This window comes from Bemisia tabaci, chromosome 9 (genome assembly GCF_918797505.1).
Source record: "Bemisia tabaci chromosome 9, PGI_BMITA_v3".
Lineage (NCBI taxonomy): Eukaryota > Metazoa > Arthropoda > Insecta > Hemiptera > Aleyrodidae > Bemisia > Bemisia tabaci.
The window spans coordinates 1,280,369-1,297,176 of record NC_092801.1 but is presented as its reverse complement, the minus strand read 5'-3'; the positions used below and the strand labels follow the sequence as shown (position 1 = coordinate 1,297,176).

The 16,808-nt window shown below is 40.0% G+C and overlaps 1 protein-coding gene across 1 annotated transcript in view; it reads left to right on the top strand.

The window, feature by feature from the left end:
• Positions 1-16,808, top strand: part of LOC140225503 (uncharacterized) — a 41,709-nt gene that overhangs the window by 15,126 nt on the left and 9,775 nt on the right. The window contains exon 2 of the mRNA XM_072304635.1: positions 9,126-9,266. Coding sequence (XP_072160736.1) covers positions 9,126-9,266 — 141 coding nt within the window. The remainder of the gene's footprint in view (positions 1-9,125; positions 9,267-16,808) is intronic.

Genomic DNA, 16,808 nt, shown 5'->3' with positions numbered 1-16,808 from the left:
TTTAGAGGCTTCCTAGTGCTCTCATTGAATTTATAATCGAAATGTAGCGGATTGTTCTCGTCAAAAATCGTCTAGGACGTACCGTTTTCGACATATTAAGCAAATACCATCGATTATTGATATGTTACCTTTCTATCTGTGGTATAGTATCGAAATCATCAACCATGGACATTCTCATATGAAGTTGTGGTAAATAATCGAAGTCATCGAGTATACCGCTTACTCCATACAACTGAATAAGATTCATAAGATTATCCTGCGATCCACGAACCAACAGATATTTCACGTTGAATATTGATCATCTCGTGACACATCCATCGAGGACCGCAGCACGGAAACGGAGTTAAAGCACTTCGTTGCTCCCTCACGACCGCTGGGTGAGAACCCGCAATGAAATTTTAAGTTTTTCTGACACCCTTGATCCATACAAGTGAATTAGAGTCCTCAGATTATTCTGCGACCCATGAACCAACGGATATTTCACGTTGAACATTGATTTCGGGATGTATAGAGTGAGGACCCGTAGGCTTGTGCTGAAGTTTCCTAAACATACCGTTCGCGAGGGGGGCTGCCCGCAATGAAATTTCAAGTTTTTTTCTGAAACCCTTATTCCATTCAAGTGAATTAGAGTCCTCAGATTATTCTGCGACCCATGATCCAACGGATATTTCACGTTGAACATTGATTTCGGGACGTATAGAGTGAGGACCCGCAGGCTTGTGCTGAAGTTCCCTAAACAATCCGGTTCGCGAGGGGGGGGGGGGCTGCCCGCAATTTTTAAGTTTTTTCTGATACCCTTGATCCGTTGAAACTAAGAGCCAGTCGTCACATCATTGTACGATCCACGAACAGACAGCTATTTCACGTTAAATTTTGAACTCTGGACGGAGCGAGGACCGCAGTCTACGAAGGCCACGAAGAAAACCGCGTATACACATAAGATAGTTATGTGTCATAGACGTGTTTATGACATCAGACATACAAACGGACAATAGTAAAACTCAAGAATCCATTTATTCAAACAAGCATAAAAAAACTCGTATATACATATAAGATACACATGCAACTTAGGTGAAAGTTGGATTTTCGCGAAAACTAAAAGTCGTATCAAAATTCGGTCTGTACAGTTTTCCGATCTTCCATAGTGTAAAAGAATCGGATCGGAGGAGGGTAATTTTCCGAAATTTTTTTAATTTCCTGAATCCGACCCTACTCTCCAGTATCCGATACCAGACCCATACTGTAGGATATGGTGTATTGATCCCGAAAATTTTTCAAGTCCGAAAATCCGAATATTTTACACAATCTGAAAACAATGTAAGGAACAGAACCGCGCATACACATAAGATAGGTATATATCATAGATGTGTTTTTACAATCGGACATACAACCTGTCAAGAGTGAACTACCAACCCATTTATTCGAGCAAGCGTAAAAACTCGTATATACATATAAGATACGCATGCGACTTAGGTGAAAGTTGGATTTTCTCAAAAACTAAAAGTCGTCTCAAAATTCGGGTCGTACGGTTTTCCGATCTTCGATAGTGTAAAAGAATCGTGTCGGGTTGGGATGGATCGGAGGAGGAGAATTTTCCAAAAATATTTTCCAGCGTAGGACTTAGATAATGTTTTAATATCCCGAATCAGACCCTCCTCTCCAGTCACCGATACCATACTGGAGGATATGGTCTATTGATCCCAAAAATTTTACTGGTCCGAAAATCCAATTGCCCGAATCAGACCCTACTCTCCAGTATCCGATACCAGGTCCATACTGTAGGATATGGTCTTTCGAAATCGAACATTTTTACAAGTCCGAAAATACAATTTCCGGAATCAGACCCTACTCTCCAGTATCCGATACCAGGTCCATACTGTAGGATATGGTCTTTCGAAATCGAAAATTTTTACAAGTCCGAAAATCCAATTTCCGGAATCAGACCCTACTCTCCAGTATCCGATACCAGGTCCATACTGTAGGATATGGTCTTTCGAAATCGAAAATTTTTACAAGTCCGAAAATCCAATTACCGAATCAGACCCTAATCTCCAGTATCCGATACCAGGCCCATACTGTAAGATACGGTCTTCCGAAGCCGAAAATTTTACAAGTCCGAAATCTCGAAAACCAAAACTCGTATCGAAATTCGGTCCGTACAGTTTTCCGATCTTCAATAGCGTAAAAGAATCGCATCGGTCCGCGCCGGATCGGACGAGGGTGATTTTCCGAAAAATTTTCAATTTTACCGAATCAGACCCTAATCTACAGTATCAGATACCGACACATATGGTAAGATACGGTCTCTCGAAACTGAAAATTTTTACAAGTCCGAAAATCCGAATTTATTGCACAATCTGGCAACACTGTACGGAAAAATCAACTAATTTCTTGCCCCACCTGGCAACACTGTAAAATTCAATGTTGCAAAATTTCTCCAATAAATAAATCATTTATTTACATGCACCACGCGGCAACGCTGCTGCGCCATCTTGAAAAATACACCATTGCATAACCCGAAAAATGAAGGGGCATTATTACACCATTGCATAACCCGCATATTGAAGGGGCAACATGCAATACTTTCTTTTTACAGCGTTGCCATATTGAACAATAATCCCTATACAACGCTGTAATTTAATTCCTTTTTTTCTGCACAATCATGCAACGCTGTTGGATAATTTACAGTTCTTAAATTCCTGTTTTCACCCTACTAAGCGAGTCGTGCTTGTTGCCGTAGCCATAATGGGCCTGCTGCAAACTTTTGCTAGAGCAAAAATAAGAGTTGTTTCTTACAAATAATGTCTCAAAACTCACGATGAGCGCAGCGGCAAAGTCTAAAATGCACTCATAACTTCACAATCTGCGTGAAAAATTTGCGGTTTTATGAGCTTCCCGCTTCAAAAATGATACTACGGCACACGTGAGCATTTTGTTAGAGGAGTCGTTCCATCGTCGGCAATATTAATCATGGCCGACGCCATTCCGCCAAAATACGTGTAACGGGACGAAATAACACCTGATCAGGATAAGACCACATAACAATCGGCGTGTTTACGTTCATATTTCCCTCGCCCGCCTTGATTGACCGTGATCTCTCCTCTGATTACGCGCGAAACTGCGGAAGCGTCGGCCATTTTGAATATTACCAACGATGGAACGACTTCTCTAGCAAAATGTTTACCTGTGCCGTAGTATCACTTTTGAAGCGGGAAGTTCAAAAAACCGCAAATTTCTTACGCAGATTTTGAAGTTATGAGTGCATTTCAGACTTTGCCGATGCGCTCATCGTGATTTTTGAAACATTATCTGTAAGAAACAACTCTTATTTTTGCTCTAGCATAAGTTTGCCACAGGCCCATTTAAGGGGAGAATTCATTAGAAATTTTCGACCGATTTTGTGTTTTCAAGTTCACTCGAGGGATTTAGGTACTTAGGTATGAGCCACAGAATCGATTTTTCGATTTTTTATATTAATTTCTTATTGTCCAGGGATTACATTTTTCTTTTTCATTTCTTGTTGTTAACCCTAGAGTAAGTTTTTGCACATATTTGATCTTGGTGGACCCTGAGAATTTAAGAGAGTTTTTTTGCCTACTTCAAAGTTACACGGAAAAAAAAGATTTCCTGAATTTAAGTAAACGCGTCTACTTGGATTTTTTACTTATTTCAAAACGGGTTTGACTTGGAAGAAACTAACGGTTTTCTTTATGTAAGACAACATGATTCGCTTGAAACAAGCGAATCGTGTTTTCTTAAGTAAAATAAACGTTTTTTTAAAATAAGCCAACTTTTGCTTGAATGAAGAAACCAGTTTCTTTAAAATTAGTAAACGGGCTGAACGCCTTCTGAGTCCGGCCGTTGCCTCTTTTTAAGTCAACAGCATGCTTGGTAGAAGAAAATACGTTGTGTCGAAAGAAGAAACCGGTTTCCTCAAAATTAGTAAACGGGGCTAACTCCTTTCGAGGCGACCGGATGCAATTAGCAATACGCCCGTTGATTTTTTACAATTCAACAGTTTGCTTGGTACAGTGAAACACGTTGCGTTTAAAGAAGAAACCGGTTTCCTCAAAATTAGTAAACGGGGCGAACGCCCTCAGCGGGGGAGGATGCAATAAGCCAGACGCTGTTGCCTTCTTTTAACCCAACAGCTTGCTTGGTAGAAGAAAACACGTTGTGTCGAAAGAAGAAAACGGTTTCCTTAGAATTAGTAAACGGGGCGAACGCCCTCAGCGGGGGAAGATGCAATAAGCCGGACGCTGTTGCCTTTTAATAACCCAACAGCTTGTTTGATGAAAGAAAACAAGGTACGTCAGAAGAAGAAACCAGTTACCTTAAAAGTAGTAAACGGAGTGAGTCCCTTCCGCGGGGAACGGATGCGGCATGGGACATGTGCGGTTGCCTACTTTCAATATAACATTTTGCTTCGAAGAAGAAACCAGTTTCCTTAAAATTAGTAAACCGGATGGTGACGCCTCCTATGAGAATGATACATGCAATTGCTACCAGATGCCGTTAGCATCTGCTTAAACCAACACCATTTATGACGGAATAAAAGGAGACGGAAGTTAAAAAATCAAGATGCCCATTATATTTGTCTACAAAATAATTGTTCTTTAGGGAGAAATTCATTTAATGTGTCCTTTGAGAAATCACTCATATGCTCGGCGTCGACAAAAAATTAAATAAATAAAGAAGTAAAGAAGGAGAGGAAGAGGAAATATTTGCGTTGTTTTAAATAGATCGGCACTGTGTATTTGAAGTTTTAATTTTTATTTTTAAATGAAGGGGGCCTCATAAAGAGGACTTAAATACATAAGTAGATTGAAGCCGGGAGTTTTTTGCATTGCCTCAGTTCAGTTTCATCGGACAATGTATTTCCTCACACTAAAAAATCGCAATTTTTTTTACTTATTTTCTTCCTTACTTTTCCTCTCCTGATGAATGAAAGATCCCTCGCAGATAGAATTAAAAAGGGTCAAATAAAATGCATGCTTATGCTAAGGGCCGAGGAAGAAATTAAAAAATGTGGAGAGAATCATACTTTTCAGCATGTCACCCACCAAGTTGACAGATGAAGATAATCGAATAACTCTGCTGCTACGTAGTGTTTACACTGTTCAATATCGATTTTCCGGGTCCCTTTGATTTATGAACGCAACAATGGAGTGGATCGAAAACAAAATACAGTTTTTTCTGTATTTTTGAAAGGAATTTGCGAGTGCAAAATTGTTGATATTTAAAACTTTGATTCATTTGTGTCCGGGGAAATTTTGGGTCGAAGGGCCTGTCGGGACCGATCTTTCCGCCCCCCCCCCTCCCTCCACAGTCTTGTACGGATACTCATAAGAGCTCAACATTTGTTACCGTAATTGAAGCATTTGACCCTTTTTACCTTGTTTCCCTGCAAAATAGGGTGGATCCAGCACTTCTTTACCACCTTCCTATCAACTTTAGAGAGTGTAACGAAAATGAAGTGCAGCTATACAATAAAATATTAGAACGTCACGCGTGTGATTATGTAAACTGAGTAAAATATAAGAGTAATCGAAGATTGAACTTTTTTATGAATAAATTGTGACTGTCCACGGAAAAAGATGCCTTAATCCAGAAAATCTCAAAGCTTATTTTTCAAATCTTATTTTTTAAAGTAAGGAATTAGAACTATTAATGTTTCTTTTATAGTGCTCACCTTCTTCCTTTTCCGCCCGATGTGAATTAATTAGAACGATTGAATAGAAAGACTATTAATATTCTAATTGAAATAGAAAAGTCTAATAAATGGTCCAGAATAGTCTTGAATATGAATATTATAATCGAATTGAATAGAACTAGTAACATTTAAAAAATGTAACAATCTCAGTCATCAAAAATAAAAAGTTATTGTGTTACAAACATTTTCGAAGAGTTTCATTCTTTATTCTTATTTTTTTAAAGTCAGCGATTCTTCAAGAAAAAATGAAGAGAGAAAATTTTAAAAAAGGCGCATTGCTTTAAATTCTTTTTAAAGAGATTAAAAATTAATATAAGATGGGAAAGAAACAAAAATAAACGTAAAAAAAGTGACAACAGTAACACGCGTATTTCTTTTTTGCTCCAAATTCATCTTTTCGGGTTCAAAAAATCTTAACCCATCAGGTCTCACGCATATTGACTATCACAATAATGGTGAGAGCCTAAGTCAATGACTTATATAGTGTAAATTCGGCCGACGTAGACATAAGCCCCGATGGCTAAGTAGGTAGGGTGTTAGGTTCGTAAACTGTAGGTCCCAAGTTCAAATCCCGATAGGTAGGCCAAAATTTGCAAGTCGGTACTTGCCATGTCGAGTCTTCGATACTTGCAGATATACAATTGAAAATTTTTTTCATCAAAAATTCGATAAATTAAACCATTTTTTGCTATTATTGATCAATAATAATACATATGATATGGGTGCAGTGTGCATACCTGCAGTGACTATTTACTAAATTTAAAACAACAATTGGCTAGAAATAAGTAAACACGCCTGGGAGTTAGGCAACATCCATTCATGCCGGGCGTCCCCGTTTACTAATTCTAAGACAACAGTTGGTTTCAATACAATAAACGCGCATTCCCGTCCAACACGCCGTTTACTAATTTTAAACAAACCATTAACTTGAAGCCAGTAAATGCACGTGGGAGTTACGCAACTGTTTCCTATTTCTAAGTAAACAGTTTACCTAGATCAATACGACGGATACTCACTTCAAACCAACGATAATTTCTTAAATTTAGGAAATATTTTCACGGCATGGAATGTTTCCTTTTTTTAAGTAAACGCTTTCTTCTTTTAAGGGGACGTGGAGCGTTGGATTGAGAAAACGCTATTTCTTGATCCAAGGTAACTCCGTTGTCTTAGTTCAAACCTCCGTTTCTTGTCGATACTTTTTAAGTATCCAGTTTACTTGGTCTAAGACGGCTTCGCCTTGTATTTAGGAAACAATTTTTTCAGTGTAGTTTTATCAACCTCCTTGGAGGGGTTAAGGGGACTGTTTTTTGTTAAGATGCGACACGTCAATTTCTTCGACCGGAACTTTTACCCGAAAATGTTATTGAGGCTTTTTGGTACCGTCAGTGTGCCCAACTTGGGACAGTCATCTAACTTGGGACATTTAGGGATTTTTTTTTCGAAACCTGTTATGTTTACCAAACTTTTCTTACTACGTTGCCATATGTGTTTCCGATCAAATTATATCTTATTAACCAGGTATACGTAGGATTCTATTCTTTAAACTTTTCTTGTTCTTCATTCAGTCAATTTAATTTTTAAAACTTTTTTACTTTTTTAATTTTTTGACTATATTTAATTTTTTCTTCCTATTAGATTAAATTTAAAAGCACAAAATTTGTGCCCAGTGACTCGTTTTCTTTTTTAAAAAGACAATCTGTGTCCAAGTTTCCTTCTAGGCATCTAACATGACGTTTTTAGCTAATTTCTTGATCCAAGGTAACTCCGTTGTCTTAGTTCAAACCTCCGTTTTCTGTCGATACTTTTTAAGTATCCAGTTTACTTGGTCTAAGACGGCTTCGCCTTGTATTTAGGAAACATTTTTTTCAGTGTAGTTTTATCAACCTCCTTGGAGGGGTTAAGGGGACTGTTTTTTGTTAAGATGCGACACGTCAATTTCTTCGACCGGAACTTTTACCCGAAAATGTTATTGAGGCTTTTTGGTACCGTCAGTGTGCCCAACTTGGGACAGTCATCTAACTTGGGACATTTAGGGATTTTTTTTTTCGAAACCTGTTATGTTTACCAAACTTTTCTTACTACGTTGCCATATGTGTTTCCGATCAAATTATATCTTATTAACCAGGTATACGTAGGATTCTATTCTTTAAACTTTTCTTGTTCTTCATTCAGTCAATTTAATTTTTAAAACTTTTTTACTTTTTTAATTTTTTGACTATATTTAATTTTTTCTTCCTATTAGATTAAATTTAAAAGCACAAAATTTGTGCCCAGTGACTCGTTTTCTTTTTTAAAAAGACAATCTGTGTCCAAGTTTCCTTCTAGGCATCTAACATGACGTTTTTAGCTAATTAAATCAGGTGTCCCAAGATGAGCACCTATGCGCCTAACTTGGGACACCAAAAAAAAAAAAAAAAAAAAAAAAAAAAAATTGGGGAAAAAACTAATAAACTATCGGAATCAGCTTTTTAAGATCTTTCATTTGCGCCGGACCTCAGGTCAAAATATTAATATGCCGCCGAAATATTCAACAAAACGTGTTCAAAACGTCCCAAGTTGGGCACACGGACGGTAGTTCAAGTGTAAACGAGAAATTCAATGATTGACCGTCGAAAGGTCAGGTGATCATTGCTGCTCAAAAGCAGTTTAGAGGCGGAATTTCTCTATCATGATGGCTTGGATCTGAATGAAACTTTTTAAACGCGCTTTCCACGGAAACATGACAATTCTTTTGATATAATATTATAAATGGGGTTCTGATTTGTATCTCATTGGGGTCGTCCAACTACGCTAAAGTGGATCCATTTCGCTGTTTATGGCACATACGCGTAATTATCTCATTTAATAAATCATTGGCTTCATTTAAACTCTTCACTTTGTTACACGGGACAGAGACGCATCCGTTGATACCAAAATGTCTGAATTCTATTGAAACGAAATGCAGTCTGAATGCTTTCAAAAGTTTCCTAAACCGCAACTAAAAACCCAAATCAGCCAAATACATGCAGATATCGTGTCGGTGCCACGGCACGGCCGTATTATGCCGTGTTGCCAAACGTTAGAGGAGAGGTGACTTGCCCGGATGTGACGACCGCCACTCATAATAGGGGGCACCGGCTCTAATACCAGCATCATTGGCTGATTGTATAACAGATTGTTTGATGTAGGTTCAGCAGAGTTTGCTGACGGTTTTACATTCATTTACTGTAAACGTGACAGGAATGGGCCTCTTATGATGACAGACAAACGTGAGGTTATTTGAAGAGCTGGGTTCCTGTGCCGCTTTTTAATACCTAGGGGAATCATAATGTTCCTTTAGCAGTCACGGTGATTCAAATGACAGTCCTTTTTTTCCTTGGTATCTTTGTGTTTTTATGGTGTTAATAATTTAATTCTTTTCATTTCTTCACAGGTTAAATCCTCTTCTGTGGATTTTCCGAAAGAGCTTATTAAGTCACTGGAACGAGAACGTGAATGTCAAAACAATGTGACGGAATTAGAAAAACAAGTGATTATTTTAAATCACACCATAGAAAAGGAACTTGCCAAAAATGTAAGCACTTCAAAAGTATGTTCATAGATCATGTGATGTAAAAATTTGAATTTTTGTTTTTCTTCCAAATCGTGCAGAAGAATGTGAATCAAACATGGACTCGGTCAAATGAATAACTAAAATTTGGATATTTGATGCAATGGTTTGGAGTTTGTGTTGACGATCGCACGGGCTGGAATATGCATTATGCAAAAAGGATTACGTTTCAATCCCCAACAGATTATTGCCCCATGAAACAAACTGTTATTTCATTGCCCCGAAATATTGCAGATGTGCGTCGTTTTGATTTCGAGGGGGCTAAAACTGTAGCCTCCGAAAAGCGTAATTTTCCACGTATTCTCCTCAAAATGGTGAACATCTTGAAGCGCAGGAATTAACTTTGTAATTACGGTGCTGATGTTGATGATCTCTCTGCTTCTTATCACCAAATTTTCTTCCCAGAGGGAGCTTGTGATTAAATTTATATCCTCCGCAATCTTTGTCATGCGTGCTTTGATTTTGCTGCATTGTGGAGAGTCGGTTTACCTTGTAATCAGTCTCGGTTTCGCAATAACAGCAAATCGACGGCTCATTTCTATTTTTTATTTATCTGGTTGAAAATGAAATTGTTAGTACTTTGAAATATTCCATGTTTTTGTTTATCCTTTGTTGTTTTTTGCAGCCTTTTCCCCAAGTCAAATTAAAATTTTATTGTGAGAATTTTGGCTGATTAAGTTGTTTTTCATTTTATACGGAGGGAAATAATCATGAGAAATCTCCCGAACACATTGAAAGGATGTCCACCATAAAAGACGCCTCATCACCTGCCGACTACGACGACAAGGATCAAGAATATTGTGACTAAAGCAAGATTTCATACGTTAAAAGAGAAAAACAGGAAGAATCTGCAAGTCACATAAAAAAGTTGTTTGAGACGAAAAGACCGTTAGTTCAAGTAGAGACTGCTTGTCAAAGCAGGTTCAAAACATTTTTCATTACGAACCTCCAGCCGGAGATTCTGATCCTCGATGACTACCTAATGTCAGCTAAAGACCTCGTGATTGGAAATATTAAAGAAGAAATCACCAGCGAAGCATTGAAGGTTAACATACTAGTTTACGCTGAATAAGAGAAAGCTGATGAAAAGAACAAGGAGGAAATGCAGTTGAAAAAGTTCAAGACTAAAAACGAAGCTATTTTCGCGTCAACGGATCTGGATGAGTATTATGAAAAGTTCAGGGCCAAGATCAATAAAGAGTCATTTGATTTTCACATGAACAGATCCGGGTGGGTGCTGAAGAAGATACAGGGTATTAAGCTATGTGTCAACCGCTATTACGCTTTACATCGAGGAGGAACGTACGTTAAGCTTCCGTTTCGAACGAACAATGTTGTCAATGTAAATAACGGTGAATCAGACGATTGTTTCCGGTACGCAATGTTGGGAAAGTTCGTCCCGAAGGAAGAGAAGAATAAATTTCGTCCGGAAATATATGTAGATATAATCCATCATTACGATTTCTCGGACGTTCGATTCCCCACGAGCATAGATGACATTATCAAATTCGAGAAAAGGAACAACGTATCGGTTTCGGTATTTGGGCTCCGTGAGAGTTTGGTGTCCAACAAGAAAAAGTATACAGTTTACCCAATTAAAGTTGCCGACCCGGAAAGAGAGGACCACACCGATCTACTATGTCTCTCAACCCCCGTACCTTTAAGTTACCATTATTGCTGGATCAAGAACTTTGAACAACTTGTACGAAAACAGTTGACAAAACATGCAAATCGTATCTACGTCTGCAAGAAATGCTTTACGCACAAGTACTCGATGGAGCAATTGAATCAACATAAAGTTCTTTGCTCTTTAGTCAGCAAAGACGCATTTCTAGCTTCATTTCCCGACGAGCGATACCTCAAATTCAAAAATCACCATAAGGAAATAAAACATAATTACATAATTTACGCAGACTTTGAAGCCTACTTAGAACAAATTCATGGTGACTCGGAGCATCCGGCTTCTGCGTGTAGGCGACACATCTCAAATTCATACGCTTACCTCCTCGTCACGGAGGATCCCGAATTTAAAATGACGGAACCGAAACTGTACCGTGGCGAGGAGGCACATATCAAATTTCTGGACGATATAATCACTCTGGTAGGAAGAATCAGTAAGAGTTACAACGACAAAGAGGGAAAAATAATAATGACACATGAAGATCGGGCCTCATTTGAAGCGGAAAAAGGTGTGGACATTGCGAGGTGGATTTTTCACAACCAGGTATCGTAAAGGTAAGGGATCATGACCATCAAAAGAGAGCAGGAGGGAAAACAGGGTCCAATTATCGAAAAGCCTTATGTTCAAATTGCAATCTTATTTTCCGACATGAGAAATGTGTTAGAGTCATCCTGCACAATGGTAGCAGGTACGATTTCCACGAGGTAGTGCTGGCTCTGAACAAGTATCCTCATAGCGTCGAAATAATACCACACATGGAGGAAAAATACATCAGTATGACGGTCCATCTGGGAAACAGGTTTTCGATCAAGTTCATCGACTCGTTCCGTTTCCTCCCCGCGTCGTTGGATAAACTGGTTCAGACGATCCCGCGCGAATCTTTCGTTCGCACGAGGAAACTCACTCGCACAGACAATGAGTTCGATATGGTTTGTCGGAAAGCTCCGTTCCCGTTCGATTACGTTGACAATCCGGCCAAGCTTAACGAGACGCGTCCACCACCGCGAGAGGCTTTCTTCAACACCCTGACTCAAACGGACATCTCCGAAGAGGAATACCAAAGGTTTCTCCAAGTTTGGCAAACTTTCAATTTCCGTAATCTCCGCGAGTATTCAGATTTCTACTTGCGACTCGACGTGTGCCTCCTCAGCGATGTTTTCGAGGAGTTCCGACTCTTTGGGATGAAAACTATGGTTTGGACTGTGCCAACTACTTAACGCTACCCGGTTTTGCTTTCGACGGCTTCTTAAAGATAACTAAAGCGAAAATCCAACTCTTCAATGATATGGATATGGTATTCATGATAATAAGCTCGATCCGAGGCGGGATTACACAGGTGGTGAAACGGCACGCTCTCGCAAACAATCCTTTGATACCGGATCAGTTTGATCCTAAGAAGCCAGTGAGTTATATACAATACTTAGATGTGACGGCACTTTACGCACACACCATGAGAAAACATCTGCCCTACGATAACTACACTTGGGTCCCGGAAGGAGAAGAGTTGCTAACTCTGGCGAAAATTATAATCAACCATCCCGACGACGCTACTTTCGGGTACATACTCGATGTAGACATTGAATATCCAGAACACCTTCACGACCTGCACAAGGACCTTCCGTTCTTGTGCAAGAACGAAATACCACCATCGGGAGCGGGGAAATCAACGAAACTATTGACGACTCTAGCTAATAAAAACAACTATGTTATCCACTATGTTATGTTGAAAGAAGCGCTCGGTCAAGGATTAAAACTCCTGAGCGTCAACCGGGCCATCAAATTCCGTCAGGCTCCTCTCTTGGCACCCTTCATCGAGCTGAACGCCCGGTTGAGACGGGACGCTACGAATCCGTTCCACCAAACGCTCCTGAAACTGTGCAGCAACGCTTGTTACGGAAAATTTATCGAGAACCCGTTGAAGCGAAAGAATATTAAATTGGGTACAAACAGCAGACAGATATTAAAAGCCATCTCACGGGTCGATTTTGTAGATCGCACGATTTTCGCAGAAGAATTGGTAGCAATCCATTTACGGAGAACAGAGGTCGTCATAGACAGACCAATGATTGTTGGTGTTTCAATCTTAGATCTGAGTAAAGTACACATGTATCAATTCCACTATAATCACATGCTTAAGAAGTACAATCCCGACCAAGTTCGACTTCTCTATATGGATACGGACTCGTTCATTTACGAGTTGACTACACCGAACGTCTACGATGATATGATGACAGATCTACACTTGTACGACACCTCCAACTTCCCAGAAGGTCATCAATGTCGCAGCGCGACAAACCGTAAAGTAATGGGTAGTTTTAAGGATGAAACGGGGGGAACACCCATTGCTGAGTTTGTCGTGCTGCGACCCAAAATGTATGCATATCGTTTCAGCAACGGAGAAACAGAAAAACGAGCGAAAGGTATATCAACAGCAGTGGTAAGATCGCTAAACTTTGTCAATTTTCTCACAGTATTAAAGGATCCTGAATCGAGAATGAGCGCCCCGATGCGTAGGATCGGGGCGCGGAAACACCAACTTTACTCATTTGAAACTACAAAAAGAACTCTCTCCGGCTTAGACGATAAACGTTGTATTTTAGAAGACGGTGTTAGCACTGTTCCTTGGGGTCATCGTGACAGCGACGACGATCCTTGCATGGTGGATGAAAGTTGCGGAGCCGAGACCGAGTTGAGAAAAATCCTCGCTGTTAAACAACCTCGTATAAATAGTATAAATAAATCTGGAGAACCGTCAGTCAAGAAACCTCGAATTTGAAAATAGGAACAGTGTTCACTCCGTCCTCTAGAATATATCGTTTGTCATCGAGTCCGGGTAGAGTTGAGAAAAAATCCTCGCTGTTAAACAACCTCGTATAAATAGTATAAATAATTCTGCTGGAGAACCGTCAGTTAAGAAACCTCGAATTTGAAAATAGGAAAAGAATAACTAACGGAACGAACAAATGATGGCTTGTCTCGATGTACAAGGTTTTTGGAGCCAAGGAAATTTCATCGTCAAAGAGTTTGGTCTTGTGGACATGAAGTGTACTGAAACTGAACTCTATTTATTCAAACCTCCGTTCCCGAGTAGCATGTTGAGCGCTAAAGACGTTGTGACAAACAACTGGTTAACACGCAATTATCATCACTTGGAATGGGAAAGCTGGTTTCTCGAGTACGAAGAATTCACTTCAAAAATGAATCGCATCGGGAACCGCTACGATGTACTTTATGTTAAAGGTGAACAAAAACGAAATTTCATTAAGGGTTTCGTGCCGGAAAAATGTATCGTTGTAAATTTGGACACTAAAGATTGTCCGTCCTTGCGACTATTGGCTCGTTGGTCGACAGCATATACGTGTCCTTTAGTACATCCATTCTGCGCTATGTCGAACGCATTCCGATTGTGTATGTGGATGTCGGAATCTTTTTATCGTGATTATTTCAAAGATGAAATCATGCAAGAGCAGGAGAAGATTATAGTGGCAAACGAACAAAGGAATCACCCCGATAATAATATAGAAGTAGTAGATGAAAAGTCAGATTGAACGAACCGAAATATAGCAGACAGATAAAGTGAAATCATCCGTGCTTAATATAGCAGACAACTTGTTTCACTCGAAATATATAAAGCACGAAAATTGGAATCATCCGTACCTTGATATACAGCAGATAGAACTGACGACATGGAAGTTTTCAACAATTCAATCTTGATCGTCAACGCTAAAAAGCTGACTGTAAACGCCCGCTACAAGATGAACAAACTCATCAAAATGCCAAGCAAGTACGAGATCACCGTTGCCGCCGATATCATCTTCGAGAATCATCATCGTCTCCTCTTCCTACCTTCGCACATTACGAACCGTTTGACGGACGATGCAATTCAGGATATCAACGCTGGATCCTTCGATCTCATCTACGAAGGCCCGATCGGAAGAACATATATATATTCGCACTCGTTCCAAACGTTGCAGCTTGATTTATATTGTATGTACTATTGTATTCTTTTGTAAATGATGTAATGGTTGAAAAAAAAATTAAATAAAATAATAAAAAAATGAAAAAATAAACATGTTATTTTTTTTTTTTAATTTTTGCTTAAGATCAATCCAATTGCCTCACGGTTCCATGCAGTAGTTCGTACGAATACTTCACAGGTGTGATCAGGATCACTTGGGCTGTCGTGTTGGCCGGAAAATTCTCTTTCACCACTGCGGTCAACGTGATATCCAATGGAGCTGTTTTTAGATCTTCACCTTGAACACATTTGATGACGAAAATCGCGCGATCTTTGAAATGTTCTTACAACATACCTGGCTCGCAGAGTTTCTCACCTTTCCAGTAGTCTATCATAAAATCGGTATAGTTCAGATAGGCGTGATGATAATCCATACTCGAGAAACCGTAGATTGTATCAACTTGAGGAAACCGACGCTCACCGATTTGAACGCTGACCGAGCGCACATTTACATGGTCGAAATGATAGGAGTCCTTCAGGTGATTGTCCCGTCGATCCGTTTGAAATACCAACACCATGAATTTGGGCTTGTGCCTGCCGGTTGTTCTTACGCTCCATTTGAACGTCTTGGTCGGAAAAATCCCCGGGATGTCGTGCGATTCCCAATTCATGTATCCGAAACTCATCTTATCGTTCTTCTTCATCTTGAGCAAGATTTGTTTTTCCAGTTCCAATGTAAATTTGACGACGGGAATCTCCCAATAGATTTCGATTATTTTAAATTTGATGGCGTAACCGTCCGCGGTCGCCGCGTCGGTGATATAATATGCGTCTTATCCGTACCACTGCGCACTAGGATCAACTCTTGCGAGCATCTGACTAGAACGTCTTTGAAATGTACTGCGAATCCGCTGAGTGAAGACAACGGAACGACGGCGCACTGAGTTTCATCCAACGTTGTCATATCCCATTCGGCCCATGAAGAAGAGATGTCACAAAACCCGGCAGATGCGAGTCCTGCGGTTTCCGCTCTAGTGTATGTGAGATAATTTTTCACGGTCGATGTCACTCCGACACACTGCATGCTATCGATTTCCGTCCCGTTTACTTTGTACTGCATACGGTCGAACAAGTGCAGGGAATAATTGTTAGCCCACTTGACTTTAGGTTTCGCAGCATCTGCGGCGGCTCCAGGATTTTTCTCGAGTTTCACTTCTAAACGCATGAAGATCCTCGAATCTTGAGGCACGGTGATCAGGCCGTGGGTATCGGGGGTGAACCGGATCGAATCGTTGTTTCCACGCCGTTCGTCAACCGGACCGAAACGGATGTATTCGTATTCGATGATCTCTTGTCGCCAAGCTTCCATCTCGTTCTTATTTCGGATTTTTCACCACGAATCCGAGTTGTGTGAGAGCCCTCTTGGAATATTCGGTCAAAGTTTTCCTCTGCTGCTGTTGCTGCTGCTGACAACTAGTCCGTGGATTATCAATACTATTATATGCGAAAGAATTTAGGAACGTATCGTCGTTCTGGATCCTTCGTTTACCCATAAGTTACTGGTCTCACGTGCAGTCGCACTGTCACTTCTTCACCACCGAAATTGATCGCTCTTCCTTGTTGGTCTACTATATTAACGAACAAACGTTGGATCTTATCACCCAAGACGGGGTAGTAATGAATCGTCGACGGTTGCTGTACCATTTTGAATCCTGGTTCGATATCGGGAGCAAACGCATAAATGTGATGTCCGCGCACCCCGTTCACGTATCCACCGTCGGCGATGCTGCATTCGATGCATGTCATGTTTACAGGTGAGATGTTGACGCGATAGTCAGCTTCGTGCCATTCGTCCGGTGCCAAGAGA